This window comes from Ailuropoda melanoleuca, chromosome 8 (assembly GCF_002007445.2).
Source record: "Ailuropoda melanoleuca isolate Jingjing chromosome 8, ASM200744v2, whole genome shotgun sequence".
Classification (NCBI taxonomy): Eukaryota; Metazoa; Chordata; class Mammalia; order Carnivora; family Ursidae; genus Ailuropoda; species Ailuropoda melanoleuca.
Window position 1 is genome coordinate 73778912 of NC_048225.1, and position 24814 is coordinate 73803725.

A 24814-nucleotide genomic window follows, 5' to 3' on the forward strand; every position below is an offset into this window, starting at 1 on the left:
TTGGATTTTGTAATTAAGAGGACATTGATTATCTTAGCCAAATGTTTTCAGTGGAATGAAAGGCTGAAGCCAAATTGTAGTGACTGCTCTCAATCGGTAGTCAAAGGCAAATGAGGAAGAGAAAATTGTGAAGATAGTTTGCATAAGAAAGAAAAAGGATTAAACAGTAACTAAAGGAACTTAAGATTAAGGAGAGACTATTTGAGGATGTTTGTGAGATGTTTTTCAATTTTTTATTAACATCCACTGCCCTTCTTTCCTCATATATGCTGTGAGTGCCAGCCACAGTGTTTCTCTTTGATAGCTAGTCAGCGAACATAATACTCTCTCTTCCCAAGACAAGGGTCAAGAAAAGGTATATCCCTAGGGGTTCATAACAATGGGATACTTCAGGGATGAATGTCAGAAAGAGCTAAAAAAACTTTAGTGTACAAAATGTAAACAAATATGTTTGAGACATTTCCTTAGGAGAAAGGATTATGGCAGCTAACTTTGCAGTAGGCTCTCCACTACGAAAAGAAGAAATAAAATCATTCTATAAACTGTATTTGCAGATAGGCATTTTTCTACCCAGCTTAGCACATGACGTATGTGCAAGCATAGAAACATACAAACATAATCACTTCAAACAAAACTAGCTTTACCTTATTAAAGTGTAAAGCCCCGTTGCATTTCTGAATCCACTTATCTTCACTATCCACAGTTTTAAATATATGTACAGCCTATTTTACTACCCAATAAAAATATGTCTTTTAAGGGTTCCAGACCCAATTCCAATGTGTGTGTGTGGGGGGGTTTACCCACACAGAACATCAAGGCAATTCTCAAACACCAGCAGGGTGTCAAGAAATCAACTCAATTCTGGCACTATCTATCCAGAGACAGCATCAGATTCCACAGGTTAAAAATTCCTAATCTTTCTGGTGATTATTTCACCTCTTCTCTCTCTTCAAACTAATAAACACCTTCTCCCCCATTCTCACTTTTAGCTGTTTTTGACCTTGCTTCCTACTGTCTTATTAAGAAAAGTGAGGCAATCAGGGGCGCCTGGGAGGCTCAGTCGTTAAGCGTCGGCCTTCGGCTCAGGGCATGATCCCAGGATTCTGGGATCAAGCCCCGCATCAGGCTCCCTGCTCCGCTGGGAGCCTTCTTCTTCCTCTCCCACTCCCCCTGCTTGTGTTCCCTCTCTTGCTGGCTGCCTCTCTCTCTGTCAAATAAATAAATAAAATCTTTAAAAAAAAAAAAAGGTGAGGCAATCAGAAGCAGCATCTGCACCCACACACTCTGCCTTCCCATGTGTTGACCAGACCACTACCCCTGCACCAATGTGCAGGCAATCTGGGCTCTAATTTCCATTCCTTCTCACCTCATAAATGACATTGTGCCAGTAAGTCTTCCTCTTTTCCTACACCCTCAATTTTTCACATCTGTAATTTATCTTAAAAAAAAAAAAAAGACCCTGCTTTTCGTCACATCTACTACATATTTCTTTCCTCAACTTGCATCAAAACTCCTCAAAAAAGTTTCTATATTCACTGTCTCCAATTTTCTTTTAAATCCATTCCAGCAGGACTTTGCCTCTACTCCTCCATCTCTTACCAACTTCACCAACGACTCTGCACTGCAAAATCCAATAGTCAATTCTCAGTCCCCTTCTTTCTTGATGGATCTGCCTCATTTGACCCCACTGACCATTCTCTCCCTTCACAATACTTTCCTCACTTGGCCTCCAGAACATAATCATGTCTGCGTCTTTTCCTCCTACTTCACTGACGGCTCCTTCTCTACCTCCTTTGCTGCATCCTCCTCTTCAACTTTAACTAGGACAGAAAGGCTCCATCTTTGTTCTCTCTTCTTCTCTGCCTGTACTTTTCTCTGAGCTAATCTCACCAGTCTCTCGCGGCTTCAATACCATCTAGGTGTCAGTGACCCCATGTCGATGTCATTAGTCGAAACCCCCCTCCCAAACTCCAGACTCACAAAACTAAATTTTTTGCTTCACATCTCTCTGCTTTGATAACTAACATGCATATTAAGTTTGCAATGCCCAAAATATAACTCCTGAGTTTCTATCCATACTGACGCTAGCCATAGCTTTCCTTATTTCAGGTTAGGTAAATTGTAGCCTTTCAGTGAGTTGTTCAGGCCAAGAACTTTGGAGTACTTCTTGCTCTCTTTTTCTCACATCCTACATTCAGTCTGGAAAGAAATCTTGTTCACTTGACCTTTGACCATTAAAATGTATTTTTAAATGTGTCTATATACTCTTCTCACTACTACCACCCTGGTCCAAGCCACCATCTCCCTGGACTATCATTAACAGCTTCTGAACTGGGCTCCCTGTTGCTACTCTTGTCCCCTACAGTCTATTCTCAAAGCAGTAAGCCAGTGTGGCCCTTTTAAATGCCAAGTCAAACATGTCAGTCCTCCACTTAAAACCCTGCAAGAGCTCCCAGCCCATAAGACCATGTGATATCTCCCTGATTATTTCTGTGACCTCATCATCCCCTCGTTCCCTTACTCCCATCGAGCTAAAGACTATCTTCTTTTCTGTTAACGGAATAAGCCAGGCAGAAATACACTATTCAAAGAATAACAAGATGGTCAGTGTACCTGGGACACAGTGAATAAGGGAGAGACTGGTTGGAGACAAAGTCGGAGAGACAGAAGGGAATCAAATCAGGTAGAGCTCTGGAGGCTACAACAAAGACTTGTGATTTTATTATAAAAGAGATAAAAACTCACTAAAGAATCTTTAATAATTGAATTGTTAATCTGGATTTGTTTTTAAAAGATCACTCTTGGCCTAGTTAATTTTACATGAGCAGGGTAAAATTGTTATACATTGAGTGTAAGAAGAGAAGGAAGAGGAAAGGAGAATTAGGAGGCTTTTGCAGTAGTCCAAAAAAATATAACAGTGACCTAACCCACAACAATCAGACTCAAGGTCTAATTTGAAGGGAGAACTGAAAGGATCTGTTGATGGAGCTGTAAGGAAAAGAAAAATTCAATTATTAAAAAACTGCCTAGTATTATTTTAATGAAAGCGTGACCAGACTAAAAACCATCTTACATTAGCTGAGAAACTTGTCATGATGCTAAGAATCAACGCGCAACTTCATCAAATCAGCATTGGCATAAACCCAGTATAATACCCTATTCATATGGATTTAAAATAAGAAGTAATTATAGGAAACATAAAAACTTTCTCATAAAAACTTCCTCTAGCCCTATATAGGAAATGAAAAGGATGATAACCTTGAAGATGGTGTTAGGTCTGAGTCAAAAACAAAATATATGAAATGATGCTTCTTTCTGAATATTTACTATCCATAAACTGGTTTCACATGAAGTCAGTAATTCAAACACTGGTGAACCTGAATAATTTAAGTGGCTTTGGAACATAAACTGGGACGACAAGTATTTTAACTGGAGAAAACTTACCTTGGCCATGACCAGGTTACCAGTTCACAAAAAGAGGCATATTACTGAACCACTGTTTAAACCTAGGCAAAGGGTCAAAGGTTTTCTCCACTCTTAGATGAGCTTTCTAACCTGCCTGAAGTCAGCAGTGACAGAAATGCTTTACTCCGACATAAAACAAAACAAAAACAGAATGAAAATATTTTTAAGACACCTTACTCTGGCAGCAGAAGCAAAAGAGTCGGGGCCATGAGCTGCATTTCTTATGCCATCAGTTCCAAAGAGGGCTCTCAGGCTTCCAGGAGCATCCGTGCGAGCCATCCCAGAGTTCGCGGGTCCAAGCAGTCTTTTCCACTCACATATAGCATCGTCTCTTAAAATCTCCATGGCGATAGTAGGACCACTTGTAATAAGCTGGATCAACTCACTACAAAACAGGTAAAAGCCTGATTTGCTTCATTCTTCTGTCAACCCACATATCTCTGTTAATAAGGATATATTACAATTGGAGTATTTCAACACACACATGAAGATTATGATCTCAGAACTATTGGATATAGTGAATTCTGCATGGATAAGATAAAATTTTCATAAATCGAGTGTCTTGTGATAGCCTGAGTCACTACAAAACACTAGTGTTGTCAAATCATTTACTGTTAGAAAAAAAAATCAGGGTTTCATTGAATTTAAGACTAATTCACTGACTTAAAATCCATATTATTGATCAACACTTCTCCCATTGCTCTGAAAGGTACAGAAGGATCTTCCTTTTTATTTTCATGTGGTTTACCACTGCAGTCAAATAAAATTTCATAATATAGGAAAGGATGAGAGTGGTCTTATAATATACTTATAGTTCAAATGTATTTTTGTGTAGATTAGAATTCAAAGAATGACAGTAAACTTTCAGTCAATAAACACTGAGTTGGTCTAGTGATAAAGAAAAAACAGAAATTAACAGGCCTTGAAGAAATATCCTCTTATTACTAGAAAAGTTACTCTGGGATATTCTTATCTCAAGTTATTAAAGAATAAACACACGTTCTTGATTAAAAACCCAGCACTGAGTCACAGTAGCCCAAGCCATGAAAAGCAGCAGCTCATTTCCCTTTGCCGCTTCTATATGTGTACAAGGCAGCAATGACAAGTCTAACTGTGAAATAAGTAACAGCATTCATCCCACTGTGTTAGGCAGGGACAGAATACTGTTCAAAGTAAGGCCGTGACTCTCTCTCATCGAAACTATGAGAGAGGACAGGACCCGCCTGGAGAAAAGCACACGGTATGACAAACCCTTTGGTACCAATTAACACTTCACTGTCTTACACACTTCCTTCCCTCATTGACCTGCTTCCATACTTCCTTTTTAAATCATTTCAATTCATTTCGAAGAGGATTTCTAAAAAATAGGATGTACAAAGAAGTATTCATACCCTCCATCCTAAAAGGCCCACATGACCTCTTTCTACATATTCTGCTAGGCCTTAGCAGGAAGAAAAAAAAAAGTAAGATTTAAGGAACCAAAATCAAGGGAACAAATCCGTGTTTATCCATCCAACAAGCACTTAACGATTACCTACTACAAATCAGAATATTCAATGATAGCCTTGCCTCAAGAAACTTATAATCTAATGTCCTATTAATATAGAATTCTCGAACACATAGTAGAATAAGCCTATTTTAACATGAGTGTGGCCTGATCATAAAAAATACTGCTTCATGAGACTATTTCCAACAACCACAGCTACATCTTTTGTTGCATCTTTCATAAAACCAGAAAACTAGTTAATTCATCCATTTAATAAAATTTATTGCATACTAATTGCATAAGACATTAAACTAGGTGCTGCAATATAATGTTATAAACATAAAGCAAGACTACAATAAAGAATCATCTCCAAGAAAATTATATATTCTAACAAGGCTTGGGAATATTTTATATTTCTTTATTTAAAATAATCTATAACATAATAACTTTCTCATACACAATGTTAAAAAAAAAAAACACTACCATATGCAGGATACCAACTAGCATGCTTATTATAGCAGCCTGACTAATACCCTTCTTTATTAGAAATGTAAGCGCTTCTATGTCAATAGTAACATATACTTCACAATATTCACTTAAATTTAAATACATCCCAAATATTTAGAACATAAATTCAGTTTCTAGCATATATTAGTTGCTCTATTTCAAGGAACAAAAGTATTAGTTAAAAAATAAGGACTCTGGGGCGCCTGGGTGGCACAGCGGTTAAGCGTCTGCCTTCGGCTCAGGGCGTGATCCCAGCGTTATGGGATCGAGCCCCACATCAGGCTCCTCTGCTATGAGCCTGCTTCTTCCTCTCCCACTCCTCCTGCTTGTGTTCCCTCTCTCGCTGGCTGTCTCTATCTCTGTCAAATAAATAAATAAAATCTTTAAAAATAATAATAATAAGGGCTCTGTGAACGATGTTATATGTATATGAGAATGCCAAGAGCACAACGAAAACACTGAACCCAGCGGCACCTGGCTGGCTCAGTCAGAAGAGCTATGAGTTTGAGCCCCATGCTGGGTGTAGAGATTACTCAAATAAAAACCTTAAAAACCTTAAAAAAAAATAATCAACATAAAATATCATTATCACTCTATTTTAATCTACTGAAATCTAAAAAGAAAGTTATGCCTTTTATAATTTAAACTTATCATCCTATTCGCTTCTAAATTTAAGATATTTAATGATGAAATAAAAATTCTAATCTAATAGAAGGGCAGAAAAAACAATTCTTAGAAAACAGTTCTCTACAGTTGCAAGGTGTTCCTATGATCCTTTTGACAGATGCTTTCCATGTCACAAATTTCTGAATTGTAAAAGTACAGTTCTTTAGTTTTGGGGATATCCTCCATTGTAAACCACTTGCCCCAAATTCAGCACGTACTTTAAAAAGGGCCTTGACTGATGGTCTATATGAAAATCCATTGCTTCTTTCCTGTAAAATAATCAAAATGACAACCGTTAAGAATTACATTTAAAACTTTTTACTAGAATATTTTGGCTTGCGGTAATAAAATAAAATACGAAATCTTCTACATTTATTTGATCTGTATGTAAACTGACTGACTTTTCACCAAATATTCTGCTCAAATCCTCCCACTTTTTAAATTTTTTGCTACCTGAATATCTGTTAAGATGTAAAATTACAATGCATGTAAGAGGCACTATTCACTTTTCTGCTCATATTGTATCTACTATCTTCCTTTGCACCAGCATCTTTAACATTCGTGAAACAAAGTTTAACGTTTGACCAGTAAGAATTATTTGTTCTTTCGAGATCAAATAAGTTACATAAAAAAATGCAAAGCCATCTTCAAATTCGAAAGCTGTCACTTTCTTCTTCAGGTTTTAAACTTGAAAGGGTAGGCTAGAATTTGAATTTAATAATGACAGTTTTCTCTCTTAGATCTTGTGTTTTTAAAATATGCTTGACAAATTAAGCATAGCAATGTATTCTTATTGGTTATTAATGTATTAAAAATTAATGCTTTAACTGACATCACCCAAAAAGGGGGTAATATGGAGATATTCAGAATTTATTAAGGGCAATAGGGATTTACCTTGTGAATCTATCTTCCCACTAAAGAGTATCTACGGAGCCACTGAAAGGAAAATGGACTTTAAACTGATTAGCTGAAAAGTCTAAACAACTTTTTATTTTAATCGAATCTGGTATCTCTCAAACTTGGACAGTTTTAAAGGCTTTAAATGGAGTTCACAGTATGCAACAAATATGTCAACATCAACTACTATTTAAAACATCAGAGAAGTTAAAGTGTCCTCTAGCAAAGGATTATCCTTTCAGGCGCGATAATTAATTTAGTATGCAATGTCTGAAGATCTTATGGGCCTACTACAAAATGAATTCATGTAATAAGCTATATCAGGGCATACCTATTTGAACCAAATGTACTGAAATAGTTTCTTTGGTTATGAAGAGATTGTGAAGGTATATTATGCAAATATGATAAATAAAATTCATCCCAAGAAATGAGTGGGGAAGAAAACTCATCTTTCTAGAACCTATTATGCCAGCATTAAATTATTTATTTTTCATAACAATATGTTATGAACAATAGGTACGATCACCTACATTTTACGTATGAAAATAATGAAGTTCAGCATGATTACATAACTTGGACCCAAATCTCTGGCTGCAAATCTCTGTTTATGTCCTTTCTGTTACCAACTGCGGCGGGTCACGAGGAGAATTCACAAAAATGAAATGGATATATTATATTATAGCCTAAAATGAGGTAAAACTGGATGTCTGAAAAACTTATGTGGGAGCATTCTAAAAAGAGCAGCAAGACGACGAAAACAACCAATTCTAAATTTTTCAACACAACTGAGCTACTAAAAAAGGAAAAAATCATAATCTTTAATATTGATGAAAAGAAAAATCTTAATTACTAAAAGTGTTTCATTGTTTCCTTCTTACATGTCACTGACCCCACAGTTATCTCTATTCAACGTCCAAAATTGAAACCAAGATGAGAGAGCGTGACTTTCCCATTATCCTTACCTAATTCCTCCCCTAAAAAGTTGAGACAGAGAGAAATATTAACAAGTGCGTCACCACTTAAAGGAGGTTTTTGTTATTGTTTTGTTATGTCTTACCGTGTTTTTATAAAGAAACCATGATCCCACAAAGATTTATCCATTAATGCTCTCACGAAATATTGACTCAGTGCCTACCTTCAATCAGGCACTAATCCAAAAACTAGGAAGTACAAAGTTAGATGGAACTCAGCTGCTGCCTTTCAGATACTGTCTGATGGAGGAACTGACATTTGAGCAAACAAGTTTAGCAAAGATTTAAGCCCTGGGAGACACTCCTCCACAGGTCTCTGGCACTCCCAGCATGTCTTACTGGATATGCCAAGAATCCAAGGCCCTAGCTGCCCTTTAGCCTAGCCTTTTCTCAGAGTTATGGTTACAGTGAGCAACTCTGAGGGATGAGGTCATGTCTCTCTTCAGCACAGAGAGCAGCCTTGTGTACCGCTTGCTAATGAAACAGTGGATAACCCAAGTTCAATGCTCCTCAGCTACAATGCAATCAACTGTGTATACAACATACACCTGGATCCATACCATATTCTGCCCACAGGACACGGAGGCAAGGAGAACCAACATAAGCGTGATGCCCATGCTACTTGCTGTACCATAATAAAGTCTTCTGTCTCTGACCCAGATGTTCCACATCTTCTGCCTAGCACCCATGAAAGAGTAAAAGACTAACTTATTAGCTTCTAAGTCGGGCATAACCCAAGACTTGACAGTAAAACTAATAGAGATATATGAGGTGCTGTAAAAAAATTAAAAAGCAGTTAAGTTTTCTTGGGTATCTCTATCTTGGGGAATTTGATGCCAACTTTATCAAGCACTAGCAGTGCAGAGACATAATTTTTAATCTCACTAAAACTATTCAAAGTTATTTCTCCAGAATTCAGTCCCATTGCCTGCTATGAGAGCAAGCATTCTTGATACATATAGAGAAATAAGACAAATTTAACGACTTACAAAGGGTCATGACCTCAGTTTCACTAAATAATAGTATCACTAGTATTATTGCTACTAACAGCAACAGTTAACATTTATATATATTTACTATGTGCTGGGGTTTTTCAAACTAATTTGCATATATTAAACTCACGGAACCCTCATAGCAACTTTATGATACAGGTGGTCATGATCTCCATTTTGCAGATGAAGAAAATGAAGTACAGAGTAATTTATCCAGAGTCACACACTTAATACGCGGTGCACTTACATGCAATCTGGCTCCAGACTCTGTGCTCTGAAACGCCTCCTGCCTTTCTAGAAGATATGTAAACTGAAAAACCTTACACAGGGGAAAAACTCGAATTAAATATATGTCTTTGTTGGGGTAAAACTGAAGGTGTTTTCTTAAGGTTTCTAAGGATCAGACTTATCAAAGCTGTGTAGAATATCTACAACTATCCGTTATCTTTGCCCTCAGAGCCAAAAATGCAACTGTCCCATATAATCTATACTCAGGAACAGCAGTGAAAAGACACCTGACCAAAAATAAACTACAAAAGCCCTGTGGAGTAACATAAGAACACCACTGGCAGCAGCTCTGCCTAACGCTATATTAATGCCCCTACCTATAGGTAAGACCAATTTTCACTAACTAACTTAGAAACTATCTGGTCAAATGGAATGAACTGCTTTTCAGGGTAGTAAAGAGGCCTATTCACCAATTACATACACTGGGAGGAGCTAAATGTAACCATTTCCAAATGCATCACTTTTGGAAATCTCAACAGTAACACTCCCTTGTCAAATAGCATACTCATTCATTTCCTTTTCTACCATGTTTCCATGGTGTGTTATATATTAAGAAGAAGAGATTACAATCATCAGGCCTTGGTGTTATAAAAACCAATGGGGTTATGAAGACAATAAATAACGGGGCAGGCACAATCTGGCAATTCCTACTTGCTTGGAGTTCAATCATTATTGAGGAATCTAATTATGTAGTGTCTTACTCTTTTCTCATTCTAATAAGATTACTATTCTGTTCTTTGCCACTCAGTGAGAGGTTTTTATTTTAAACAACGACATGAAGGATAAAAGACGACTTTAAAAAAAAAAAAAAAGAGGACTAGACTTTACATAACCGAAAATGATCAGCAAATTACCTTGAAAGCATCATCATTTTGAGTTTGGTTATAGTAAATCCGGCTTTGTTTATCATTTCAATTATTTCTCCAGCTTTTGATATTGCGTCTGGTTTAATCAGAGCCAATGTTCTGTACAGATATAAAGAACAGGTTTGAAAATAAAAATAGTTCAGTTTTTACTTATAATTCCCAAGCAGTGGTAGTTTCCTTAACAATCATCCTAGATCATCAAATACCAAAATGAATTATAAAAAGAAGTATATTAAAGGTCTCCGAAAAACTTATACAAAGTAAGCTTACTATTTTTCCCAGGGAAATAAAAATTAGGTATCCAATCTAAAAATAATAATAAAAGCTTAGGGGGAAAAAAGTTAAAATTGTAATGTTTAATATGTCCTACTAAGGTAGGGAAGGAAAAATTCTTCCTCTACCCTTCAGGCAGTTCCAACTGGACTAGAATTAAATTTACATGAGACAGATTAACAAGAGAAAAAGCCAAAGTTTTATTACGTGTGCATGGAGGCCCAATAATGAAACTGAGACCCAAATAAATGACCAAAACTGGCAGTTTTTATACTTCCTGGACAAAGAGACAATACATTTGTGATAGATTGACAGGATAAAGAAAACAGATGTTGGGAGCCTGGCTGGTTCAGTCAGTAGAGCACGTGACAGTTGATCTCAGAACTGTGAGTTCGAGCCCCAAATTAGGTGTAGAGATTACTTAAAAATATTTTTAAAAATGTTTAGAAGCCTTAATTAGTAAATAATTCTAAATAGAATTTGGACCGAGGTAGTAGATTAGAAAGAAAGTAACAAGGTTTGTTTCTAAAACCTGCTTGGCTTTAAAGGTTCTATCTCTGGTGATAAGGATGTTTTTTTACTTCTTAGTACAGGGAGAGTACCATTCCTATGGGAGATTTATTTCCTGCATCCAGGGGGACAGAAGAGAGTCTGAGTGTCTTTGCACTGGCTGTTTCTTAATATAAAATAAAAACTTTTATTTTAAATAATTAATATGTCAAAGTGACACATCTTGGGGCACCCTGCTCTTGGTCTCCACATTAGAAAACACCAGTCTTTAAAATTTCTATTTCTTAGAACACATTTTATAAAAGAGGACAAAACTTTAAAAAATTGCATTTAATACATTATGAACTTGATTTTTGATCTCTTAGACTTTAAAAAATGTAAGCTACCCTTAAAAAGTTAAAAATTGAACTACCCTATGACCCAGCCATTGCACTACTGGGTGTTTACCCCAAAGATACAGACGTAGTAAAGAGAAGGGCCATATGCACCCCAATGTTCATAGCTGCATTGTCCACAATAGCCAAATCATGGAAGGAGCCGAGATGCCCTTCAACAGATGACTGGATTAAGAAGCTGTGGTCCATATATACAATGGAATATTACTCAGCTATCAGAAAGAACGAATTCTCAACATTTGCTGCAACATGGACGGCACTGGAGGAGATAATGCTAAGTGAAATAAGTCAAGCAGAGAAAGACAATTATCATATGATTTCTCTCATCTATGGAACATAAGAACTAGGATGATCGGTAGGGGAAGAAAGGGATAAAGAAAAGGGGGGTAATCAGAAGGGGGAATGAAACATGAGAGACTATGGACTATGAGAAACAAACTGAAGACTTCAGAGGGGAGGGGGTGGGGGAATGGGATAGACTGGTGATGGGTAGTAAGGAGGGCACGTATTGCATGGTGCACTGGGTGTTATACGCAACTAATGAAGCATCAAACTTTACATCGGAATCCGGGGATGTACTGTATGGTGATTAACATAATATAATTAAAAAAAAAAAGTAAGCTAAGTAGTCAGTTCATCACTGATTTGGAAATAATTATAAATTCTCCTCTACATGCAAGCATAGCACAAGGGATGCACAAAAAACCAAATGTCTTTCTACCTGGCAACATATACAGATAGCAAGCACTGTGGTAACTTTTAAAATCATTCTTTCCTCTATAGGACAGGTAGGAGCAAAGCACTTTCCCCACTCTGAAGCCACAAAATTAGATTTCTGGAGATGGAGATCACCTGAATGCCCTCATTTTACTGATGAGGGAACAAGGCCCAAAGAGTTACACAAAGGTCACACAGCTGGTCAGTGGCACCTTCAGGACAGAACACCCAGCTTCCAAGCCTCCCATGTCTGCACTCTTTACCCACCACAAATAATGTCATTCTGAGTATCGTTAAAAGGGAACATAGTCACAAAATCCCCAAGGGCAATATGTGCTAATATAAGATAAAAATCAGATGAGTTGGAGTAACTCAGTTTATAGGACATGCGAAATTATAATGAAGAACTGCTGCCACTTTCCCTTCGTTTTTTGTTCTGACGTACGGGCATTCATTCAAGCATGGCTGGCCTCTTCATAGCTGGCTTTTTTCACCCACGAGACAAGCTTGATGGAGGATATGACAAAGATATAATAATCCAAATACCCTTACTTACCACGGGATGTAACTCATGGCTGGCTTTTAAAAACTTTCAAATAATAAAAACTGTTCATCTCAGTCAGTTTATTACAAGCTATGCCAGACAATCCTTCCCTCTATTTTGAAGCAAATGAGTTGCTGATAGTATTTCATATTGTTTGGCTTCATCGAAGAGACAATTAAAATTCTTCACATTTTAACTCACATTATAACACATTATACTCATATTATAAGCCAAACTAACCCATAAATTGTTTATGCTAAACTCTGGAAGAACCTCTGTGAACCACAGCTCTTAAAAAATATAAAACACATTGGCAGTCATCAATTTCTACGAACAAGAACCAACGTGGAAAATACAAAACTAACAAAACTTAATTTAAAATGCAATTTCATTTTCTCTTTAAATGCCTACAGGAGGCAAAGGGCTGATCACTGGGAGTAATTACTCTAAATAAATTTGCCTATCATCTTCTCCCTGCTTAATTGTTCAAAAGATAATAATTAAAATATATTTTGTACAGAAAATAAGACAGGCATGAGGAATCACATGTGTCATTTAAAAGTGAAGACAGCACATAAACAAAAGGACCACAAAAATATATTAATAGTGCCACTGTTCTCTGTTGCTACTTAATACACTGCAACAACACTCCAACCTGCTGGAAGGGTTAACGTGCTCCAAGCTTCTGCACTCCTCGTTTGCTGACCTAAGTCCCTTGGGCTGCAGCAGGACTAACCTACTTTCCCAGAGATTTGCAGGCCAATGGCCTTGAGAAGTGAAGGACCAGACTTTCCCAGAAGATAAGGCCTGAACACATCTGAAAACAGCTGCCACTGATGCCAGCAAGTCTGTTCAGGGTCAGGTCTCATGTCGACACACAATCAACTGCTTGGGCACCTGCTTCTCCTACACGTCACCCCCACCATTTCCACGTCTTCCCCTTTAAAACCCTGTAGCTTTGCCTGGACAGGGAAGATGGGCTTTGAGACATTAGTCCACCATCTTTCCAGGTTGCCAGCTTCCCCAGTAAAGCGGCCTTTTCTTTCCCACCATCGCTTGTCTCTGAAGCATTGATTTTTGAGTGGCGAGCAGCCAAACTTGAGTTGAGAACCTGTTCTCTGTCCAGGAACAAGACCACACCAAAATGCAGTGGCTTCAAACAACAATTTGTCAAGACTCTGTAGGTGGCTGGGTAGTGGTTTCACAGGGATCTCTCACACAGCTGTGTGTGGCTAGCGGGTCAGCTGGGACAGCTAGGCTTCTTTTTCCTTGTGGGCTCTCATCCTCAGGTGGTCACACCAGGCTTCTTCATAGACAGCCACATGGAGTCCAATGTGCAAACACTTATCAAGCATCCCCTTGAGACACATTTGCTGATGTCCCTTTGGCCAATGCAAGTCACATGGTCAAGTCCAGAGTCAACGTGAGAAGGGACTAGACAAGGACATGGATTCCGCTGTGAGGATGCACCACACAGTAGTCATCCTCTCACCTGGCATTGAGCAAGCACTGTAGGATGCAGCAGGAGATGCTCCCAGAAGAAAACATATATATATATATCCACTCTTTTACAACTTCTTAGCAATGGAGAGGGAGAAAATAGTTTGGCCAGCCTTTGCCAAACTCAGAACACAGAATTTGCAAAATAACAGTTTTCACAGGGCCATGCAAAAAAATATGTTCTCCATACACCAAGAGGCTCCGGGCAAAAATTGCAGCAAATATGTCCAGGATAAAGATGCTGTATAACCAACATCCTAGACAGCACAGTGCTATAGACTCTTTGAATGTTATCCACCTAAAGGAATGATTAGTAAACTTTAATCAATATTAATTTATGTAAATATTTCAAAAGTTATGCATATTGGCCTTAAGCATATTAAAAAACCCATTCTAAAACAATAGCCCAAAGCCAAATTTGTGGCTTCTTTTATGTTTTCTTTACAAGCGTGAAGCATGTGTTTGCCCCAAGGAAATTAGGAAAATAGTCTCAGATGAGGCACCTGTGGTTTGGAGAAAACCTCACTGAGCCAGAGTTTTCAACTGGCAACAAGGCAAAGTTATTCAGAGCAATGCTTCCCCTGAAAACTAAAAACAGTGGATAAGAATATTTAAAATATTTTTAAAGCAAAAATAAATTGAGTAGACACTCAACAATTATGAGTACAAAAGTGAAAGAAAAAGGGGACCCAGAAAAATGAGAATGAATGTTGTGTCGATCTTGCCAACATTGCCTTTGTCTGGCTAATCTGAACTTTAATCTGTACCACATCACCAGGAAAGGGGAACAGAACCCAACAAAGAATTCTCCCTCTAATAACTTAGGACCAAAGACTACACCCTAAGGGTGAATCAGAAAGAACCAGGCCTTGCACGGTCTGGCAGCATAAGGTCACATCACTTAGGTAGTCTGGGAACTTCCGATTTTCCACTTGGGTAATGATCATCCATATTGTGAATGCCTCCAGGCAACACTCAGAAGCAAACACAATTCTACCCTAGTAGGTAACTTCATCCTGTACCTCAAATAATTCATATAAAAATACATATTCACATATATCACACACATATACACATCCACATACATCCAGACACATGATAATCATCACCACAAAAAGATACACACACACACACACACACACACAAAAGTAAAAAAGACCAACATGAGGGAGAACCAGAAGACACAGCACAAAGCAGGTAGACCCACAAATAGTTCATTGGAACCGTCAGACGTAGACTGTAACATGACCATGCAAACTATGGCTACGGGAACAACTGAAAGGCAACAGGGAAGTCTAAGCTATCAACAATGGATACTTAGATTTGAAAAAGAAGCTACTAAAATAGCTAGTGATAAAAATACCAAAATGAAAATAAGAACCAAATGGTTTGACAGAAGACCAGAAGCAACTAATGAAAGAATTTTGAACAAATTCAGAATAAAGCACAGAGAAACAAAAACAAACAAACAAAAAAAAGACATAGATAAGCGGGCAGTTTCAAGAATGTAAGTGAAATAAGGACATTTTCAGCTGAAAGAGTTCTCTATCAGTGAACACACTATAAGGGAAATTCTAATGTAAGCAAAAGTAAAATAATCCCAAACAGAATGTCTGAGGTAAAAAAATACTACTACTAAAAGGCCAAAAGTGGTGAAGTCTAATTGTTAACCGATTATACAGGAGAGTAATAATAAGTCATTAGGTTCACAAAAACAACTGAAGAAATACACAACAGTAGGCAGAGGGAGAAGTAGAAATGTGTGTCAAATGTCATATGTCTACAGTCTAAGGGAACCGGAAAGCCAAGATTGGTTTGAGAGCTGAATTATCTGCATAACTGCCTCAAAATTAGCTGATAGGCACCAAAGAGATCAATTTTACTTTTCCCTCCTACTATTTCTTTCTTGTGTAAAGGAGTTGAGTATGAGGAATATAACAGGGATGTCTTGAATTCATAAATTATCCTTGATACCATACACACTGAGAACAAGACTAAGTTATAATTATTACATATAGGTTATTTCTATATGATCATGATAGACATACATGTATTTCCCCATATGCCTACCTTTTTGGTCATTTAAATGAAACTACATTTTTTAAACTTGAATTCTGAAGTTTATGTAAATCAGCCAAATGGTTGCTGGCTTTACTAGCCCACATGCAGTCAAGAAAGAATCAAAAGAGAAAATGGTGAAAAAAAGAGAGAAAATGGTGGAACAGTTTAAGTCAGTAAAAATACAACACTGCATATGTGTTCATTAATTATGTTTATAAACCCCAAATATTTAATTTGGTTCCTCCTCTTTTGGAATCAGTCCCACTCAACAATATTTACCAACATATTAATTAGAGGCTTAATAGTGAATAAGTTTGAGTCAAATGCAACAAGGTTAACTGGTTCCCTTGACTTTCTAGCTCTGTGACTGTGGCCAAGTTACTTAACTGTTCTATAAAACAGAACCAATGACATTCACTTTAGACAAATAGAATTAATATATTGGGGTGCCTGGGTGGCTCAGCTGGTTAAGCATCCAATTCTTGATTTTGGTTCCGGTCATGATCTCAGGGTCATGAGGTCGGGCTCCACGCTCAGCATGGAGTCTGCTTGAGATTCTCTCTCTCCCTCTGCCTCTGCCCTGCCACCACCCTCTCTAAAAATAAGTAGAATTTATATATCTATATACAAATTATAATTGCTACAGGCTTTATTGTTTTATTTTGATTGGGTCATACTATTAACCGTGTCTCCCTAATTCATTTACTTTTGTTAGTTTAAATGAAAACTTAAAGTAGTCTTGAACTGAGACTCATGTGAAGAGTGCCCATCACAGCACTCTGCACATAGCGTATTCTCAAAAAAATTAAAGCTATAAATATTTATTACTTGCAAATGAAAGAATTACGGTAGATGTTTCCTCAATCCCACAGACTTTCACCATTAGATCTCATGAGAGACTCTTATTTATCTAACATTCAAAATTTTTCCCCCATTTCAGAGTTATTCTGGAAGTGGTCTCTTTTTTTATGAGGCATTCACCACCCCTCTGAACCATCACCACCTGTGTACTAATATCCACAATGAGCACCAAACCACCTTGAGAATTATAAAGGACTTGTAAAAATGGCTACAAGAGGCTTGTAAAGAAGTCACAGAAAGAATATTACTACTGGAGTTATTCAGATATTATATAATCAGCTAGTTATTTTGGTGGTAGACCTCAAAAGACAGTTGGGCAAATTGAATGGTATTTGGAGCTTTTTATATAGATAGCCTTCCCTTCCACCAGTGGTCCCTACTTTTACTTATACAATAATCACTCCATAATGCAAGGAATCTCCCAAAACAATACAATATATAAGCCACAGAAACCGACCAACAAATATGACAAAAGAAGTGAAATTTCCATTCAAATACAGTCATTCTAGCCTCAGAAGGTCGCAAGCTTTTAAGTGTAGAGGTTGAAAATTAAAATGCCACCTTAGTAATATTGAAAATTGACATTCAGAAGAAAAACATTAGTAAAAAGTGATTGTTTTCAGTACAGCCTGATTTTCAGCTGCATCTCCAACATTCCGTCTCTCTTCTAAATCGTAACTGAGGAAAAGTCAGGATGACGCATGCAGCCCTGACAAACAGTGCCACAGCTTCTGGAAGGTACCATGCTGCAGCTTCTCAGCCTCACAGGTGGAACCACATGCAGTGGGCGGGAAGGGAGAAGCTGGAGAGGCCAGCCAGCCACCAGCTCTTCCTCCTGACATAACTATCTTCAGTGATGTAAACTCGCTCATCCATTCAATCATTCATTCAACACATTTTTGTGGGGCATTCCCTGTGATTAGTTTACTGTTTGGGGCATCACAATAATGGTCTTTAGGGATACAGTTGTGAACAAGACAGGTAAGTTTCTGTGTATCATAACTATGTCACTTTTTTGTTGTTTTTGTAGCAATCATTCTTCTTCACTTGATCAGTCAATATTTATCAGACATATATTATGTCTGTGTAAAAAGATCAAGAATAGACAACATTCATTACAAACAATCTACACAAAAACATCTTTGTCAACTAGCTCAAAGGTCATCATTTGTAAACGGAGGAAATTTTTTAAAAAGGCAAGAGCAGATAATGAGTTTTAAATTGTTATCCATTGATTCATTCGGCTAACACAGATAAGGCACTTGCCCCGTGTAAGGAGATGTGCAAGGTGCCAGATGACATGCAAGTGGATTGAGGCAGAAAGAGGGCAACCATTTTCCAGGTCCTCCCCGTGCTCCTGTGATCAAAGCCTCCCATTCTTAACTCACACTGGACTGTGGGCTTATCTTGCCCCTCCTCTTGCCCTTCAGCAAGCTACTTAACATCTCCAAGCCTCAACTCCCCCATCTGCAAAGTGGAGCTAATCATAATAGCACCTTTTTTATTAGGTTGTCACAGGACTCAAATAACCCATACAGATCATTTGAACACCATGCCTGATATAATAATAGCTAGCCATCACTGAGTGCTGACCATTACTACTATTCTGCTTCTATTAATCTTGCACATTTCTTCCTCTTCATACCAACTGCTACCATCCTAATTCAGGCTATTTTACTAATCAAAGTTTTAAAAAAATTTTAACCACAAGTCAGTCAAACAGAACAATGGGCTCTTCCCTGTACACGACATACAACTTTCTGCCATTGAACCTCTGTTTATATGTATTCCCATGACCAGCATTCCCTGCTCTTGATCTAACTGGGTAAAAATCCAATTCACCTTTCAGGATCCAGCTCAGATACCTTCACAGGGACTTCCCTGCTCTGCCACTCACTATTTTTTCCCCATAAGCCAGGTTTATTCTATACACCAATACTATTTATGTTCCAACATTCTCAGTTCCCAGTCAAATGCATGTTATGAAGTAAGATGAGGGCATATAAAAAGTTTAGATTTTTTTCCTCCAGAAGATAATCATTGCTTAAGACTATGAGCCTCTCTGTTATCTGAATGAAGAGCAAATCACTGAAACTACTCCTCAAAATCCTAAAAATGTCATAACACTGAATTGGGTCACTGAATTGGAAAAGCATCTATGCTGTAAAAACATAAGATAGAAACAAGAAATTAGAATTTTATACCAAGACATATATAATGTTTTAAGAATGAAGAAAAGCTTTTCTTACTTTTCTTTTCTACTGCCCAGTTGTCGAGCTGTGTATTGATCCCCATAGTCAATCAGCACCAGTTGTCGAGAAAAGATATTCACTTTGTTGCCTATAAATAAATCTTCCAAGTGAAGATCATCATATTTGGTCCGCTTTAAAAAGGTGCGATGATTCTTTACATCATGCTAGAACCAAAAACAACAACACAATAAGACAAATAACTATCAATAGACAATGTTAATCTTACTATAAATTAGAAATGATTCTTAATTCTGCTTTATTAAACATAGCTTATATTATTTCATTTTTGTTACAAATACAAATCATAGTTTCTTTTACAACTTCTGTATTTCCTAGTCCAATCCAGTAATAGCACAAAAACTTATTACAAATTTAATACTTTAAAAAACAATGAATAGAAAGATTTGTTTATTGCCAAATCATTACAGCAAATTAGTGCTTATAAAATCCCAGAAAAATTCCAAATTTCTGTTTTCTTGCCTACACAGAAAGCCAATACCAAAGAGATCTACCTGTAAGATGGCTGCAAATAAAGAGACACAAAGAAATAAGTGGAACTCTCTTAATCTGATCTTCTTCAATTTGACTTGTTGTAGAGATAACAGCTTTCAATAATGGTGACATACTTAGGACCATGATAATCTTCATCTGTAACAGTCACTTATTGACTATTGCCTAATCTAAAACATGAATAATACCACTTCAGTTTTCCAACCAAAAAATATTAATTACTATTTGACATTAAAGATAAAGGCACAAAGTTATCTCTTATATTGGAATTAGAATCCCAAAAAAAAGAATTCCCATTAAAAAAAGAAGAAAAATATATATATATATTTTCAAGAGCAACTATATAGAAAGCAATACTATTCTTCTCCCAATTATCACCTTCACTCCCTTTGCTAACTTTTAAGGAAGAAAAAAAGGCTCATTTACCATTTCAACAGATCCATCCCCTGGGTAAAACAGAAGTTCATAACGTCGAAAGAGTGAAGCATTTGGATCATACCACTCTGCAATGAAAACAAATCTTTCACCATGATTCTGCAAAGAAAGAAGAATTTTAACATTAACATATAAAATATAAGCACTCTTGTATAAATCATATAAGTTGAAAGCAAGATTTACCAAATATTTGTAACAAATAAATCTGTTACTACTTATTTATTATGCTGCTTTCAACAATATATTACTTATCAACATACCCTTAGAAATATTTCCTTCTAATTTCTCATTAAATATCCTTAGTTATCTCAAAGATGACTTACAAACTGCTTAATACTTCACAACCATCCAATCACCCTGAGTAAATTGAGTTTTTTTGAACATGAGCTCCTGATCTGTCTACTGTAATAATTCAGCCTTCTGAAAGCAAATCTACATATAAACAGACAATAAACTGCTATGAGAAAAAAACTGAGAGGCTAGCTCTCAATTACATGAAGTTTTAACCTTCCCAAATTTAAGAATCCAGCAGTTTGAGAATACTGTCATCATTAAAGTTAGAGTAAACATCTTTTTTTTTCCTTAGTAATTTCACATGATAGTATTTTGTTACAGAAATTGTGTGTTATAGAAATTGTGTGTTAGTCTAGAAGCAGACACCACGACAGGATTAAACATGCCAGAATTCTATTCCTGTAAGGGAAATTCCTATAAGAGAGAACAGGGAGGGATCCGGACGGTAAGACAAATCAGACCCGAAGGAAGGAGAGAGAGAAGGGAGCCATCATCCTGGACTGCTGTAAGATCTGAGCAAGACCAGCAGGCAGCACTGGAGCCAGAGGGCCCTCAAGAGCTCAAGAGTTCCTTGACCTCCAGGGCGCCAGCCTGCTTTAGTCTCCCTGCTCCTCTCAGGCACCCGCTAGGAGCAGCCCTTGGGTCTCCAGTGCCAGAGCAGCCCGGGATTTCAGAGCACAGTAGCTGGGGCCCTTGTTCATTGAAGCTCCCTCTAGCTGGAGGTCTGTGAGGTGCATTCTTACGCCTATCACACAGGAGAAAATGCAAAACATAAGTCAAAGATCGATCTTTCCTTGATTATTCAGCAGGACTTCCAATCATATACGTTGTTAAAAATATCTTGGCCCCAAAGGTCCTTCATTACAATAAGCAAAGGAGGACATATAGGACATATGAAGAAGAAGGGAATTTAGGAGTTTTAATTCTAAATATAACACCTGATTCTCTAGTTAGAGTATATGGATAGGATCCTTTTATGTCAATAATTCACTTATAAATTCTAATGGTAAAGTTGTATGTCTAGTTATGTTTATGATTATACTCATAAACTGTAGATAGTTTTAAGACACTATTTTATTTTTCCCACAATCATCCAAAAATACACATTTAAATAATGCTTATTAGTCAAGAGAAAATAAAGAAAATAAATGTGTTTTTTCACACATTTTTTTCACATTCTTACAAATACGGCTTTTTAAGGTTTAGGCTTCACCATGCATTCTGGTACTATAGAGTACTTGTAATATAAAATTGAAAATTAGTAGCTTATTAAATTTTTTTACTGTCTATATTAAAATAGTCATTCACTGAAAGACATCATTGAAAATTGTCTTCACTAAAATAAATAAATAAAACTATAAAATGGAAGAAATGGTGATACATCTAAGTGAAGGTAAAAGGGTATGATAGTGAGGTAAATGAAAAACCAAAGAAATTTGGCACTTCTATTTATCCAGCCAGCCTAACCACAAAACTAATGAATCCTCTCCTTAATTCTGAGGCAGGTAATAGGATTTTGCACAATACACTATACAGAAAAGAAAATAAATGGAGGAACTACGGTTCCTGACTGACAAAGTAGCTTACAGTTCTTGCAAACAAAGGCAAGAACATTTAGAAAACTGGGATATGAAAAAAGTCTGTCTGAGACCCTGGAGAGCCTTTAAGGCAACCAGGGTTTGATGAACCCAGATCTAGAAAGGCAGGAAGCTTCCTGAGGTAGCCCAACATTCTTTGTGCTGCTTTTACCTGAGTACACACGTTGAGTCTTAAGTCAACCTGGACAAGAGACTGAAAAGCTTAAGGAGCTGGTAGGGGAAAGCTGCCAAGAGGCAGAGAGCTTTCGACAATGTCACAGGGATATGAAGACAAAAACTGGACTATGGGGCTGCTAAAAGCAGCCAAGGTTTGAGGGACGAAGATTCTGGAGAGAAGGACATTATAGAGAAGTGAGTTCAAACCTGTGGTTGTTCTGTGGAGCCTTCAGTAGCCTCACAGCATGGGGAGAGAAAAATGAGAGTTCAAAGCCACTAAAGAGGTGATCTCTGGTACATGCTCTAACCTTTCTGTCGTGATCCCTGAAGCATTACGCTCTAGAAGCATGGGTAAACCAAAGGGTAAACTGACCCTAACAAAGTTTTCCAGCTTTAGTCCTTGACCATACTGAGGTGACATTTCTCCCATTCTAGCTCCCTGCCTCTCCAGAAGCTCCTCAACCTCAGTAATAGACTACCAGGTATGCCAAGAAAGAGAACCAAAAGAAAAAACAGACAATAGAAAGAGATCCACAAATAGCCTACTTATTATCTGAAAAAGGCTTCAAAATAACAAAGATAGGTATAAAAAAATATATCAAGATGAAGAATTTCACCAGAGAGCCAGCATCTATTTTTTTAAGTCAGGTGGAAATTCAAGAATTAAAAATAACGCTAACATAGCATTCTCTAACTAGGAAAAAAATTCCCTCCAAAAGATAAAGCTGAAATAAAGACATTTCTAGAAAGCAAAAAGAGAAAATGCATTACCAGGGTACCTGCATTAAAAGAAATTCTAAGGCAGTTTCAAAGATAAAAGGAAAATGATACCAGATAATTCAAGGAGTTGAAATCAGGGCTGAAAAAGAGTGGATATCTGGGTAAATCTAAATAAATAATATGCATGCAAAATAATAATAATGTCTTGTGGGATTTAAAATACATAGAATTCAGATGCATGTCAAAGAGAATATAAAGGGTGCAAAAAGTAGACAGTGTTCTTCAAATTATGTGAAGCAAAGAAAATATCTCCTACATCAGTTGCTCAGCCTATTCTCAAATTTCAACGAATATCGGTGAATAAGAATCTCTCTTAAAATAGTAGATAAACAAACCAGGGATGTTCTGTTCAGTTTTTCACCCTCTATTCTATTAGAACAAATCTTCTCCCTCTCCTACTCCTCAGACAATGGAAAAGCATGTATCAGAATGTTTAATAAATCAGTGACATTTAAACTCTAAAAATTATGGTTATTGTTATGATTAATGTCATTCATTTCTTAGAGTACCGACTAAGTGGCAGGCTCTTGACATGATCCCATTTCATTCTCACAACAGACAATGTAGGTAGTATCCCTATTTCATGGACAAGGACAGTAAAGCTCGAAAAATCTGAACACTGGTCCAAGGTTATACAGCAAAGAAATAAGTCAGAACTCAAACTTTAGTCCTTCAGACTGTGAAGGACTGAAGTCCATGCTTTGTCCCATTAAATAGTACTGCCTATGAAAAAAACGACACAAAAGTCACTATTAAAGAAAGTATCCATTCAATGGGTCTAATCCAATGATGAACTGAGTTATTTAACTACTCTCCCATGTAAAACTAAATAATTCTAAACAGGGTCAAGTTTTGTGGCTTTTAACAACCATCTAGGAGAAGGGAAATGGACTATTATGAAATGCAATAAGAGAATCATCTCACTCCCTGTGACATCAAACACATTTAACACCATTGCTCTTCAATTACATTCCAATTCCAAAGTCCTAAAAACTCAAGTCAGTGAAGTGTGTAAAATACCAAAAAATGTTATAACACAGATGTTATCTAGGAAATCACAGAAATTATATTCTGTGTTGCCCATGAATTGCTGCTTGAAAATCATTTTTCACTGTGGGCATTTGTTATTCTAATGTAGTCATAAGCTCTAAAGAAAAATAATAAAAGCAATTCTTTTTCTATGGTAAAGGGGAAAAAAAAGTCAACAGATAACAAAAGGTTATACTTCAATGGGAAAGGAATAAAAAGAGTTGTGTTATCTTTAAAAATTCCCTCAGAACAATCATCTAATAAGATGCTGAAGAGAGAGCTCGCAACACTACACGGCCCTTAACTAAATCTCTGATTAATAAACATCACACATAAAAAGAGACAGAAACTGTGTCCACAAGATTTCAAAAATGCTTAAGCTCTTCGATCGGACCTCTTGGATTCTAACCTAGAGTTTCACAACAGCATCCACATACAAAGAAGAAAAATCCTTCACATTCTCTTGAAAAAGTAACCCATTCCTTCATTTATAACTGTGATTTATCACAAGATTATTGAAAACTATGTAAAGAATAATCACAAAATTTCTATTTAGATGAGGAAACTAACTCTCAAGCAAGTACCGTTTCCTCTCTGAGAAAAGGCCAACTGTGCCAAGTACAAATTGTATTTAAATGTGATTTAAACTTAACTTTCTGATTTATCTTTGCAGTAGAAACACTGGTTCCTTCCTAGAGTCAAGGACGTCTAGAGGTGTAGCGATGGTACTTCTGGACTTGGCACCAACAGTGGTACCTCTG

General features: G+C 37.0%; 1 protein-coding gene across 4 annotated transcripts in view; it reads right to left on the reverse strand.

The window, feature by feature from the left end:
* The window catches only part of NME7 (NME/NM23 family member 7), a 249377-nt gene that overhangs the window by 183197 nt on the left and 41366 nt on the right, over nt 1-24814 (reverse strand). For 3 of the 4 annotated variants that reach the window (XM_002918573.4, XM_034666696.1, XM_034666695.1), the window contains exons 2-6: nt 20188-20295; nt 19249-19415; nt 10127-10237; nt 6343-6393; nt 3643-3850 (exon numbers count right to left, since the gene is read on the reverse strand). In XM_002918573.4, the coding sequence (XP_002918619.1) occupies nt 3643-3850; nt 6343-6393; nt 10127-10237; nt 19249-19415; nt 20188-20295 (645 nt within the window). The remainder of the gene's footprint in view (nt 1-3642; nt 3851-6342; nt 6394-10126; nt 10238-19248; nt 19416-20187; nt 20296-24814) is intronic. The other variant, XM_034666697.1, reaches the window with a different exon arrangement.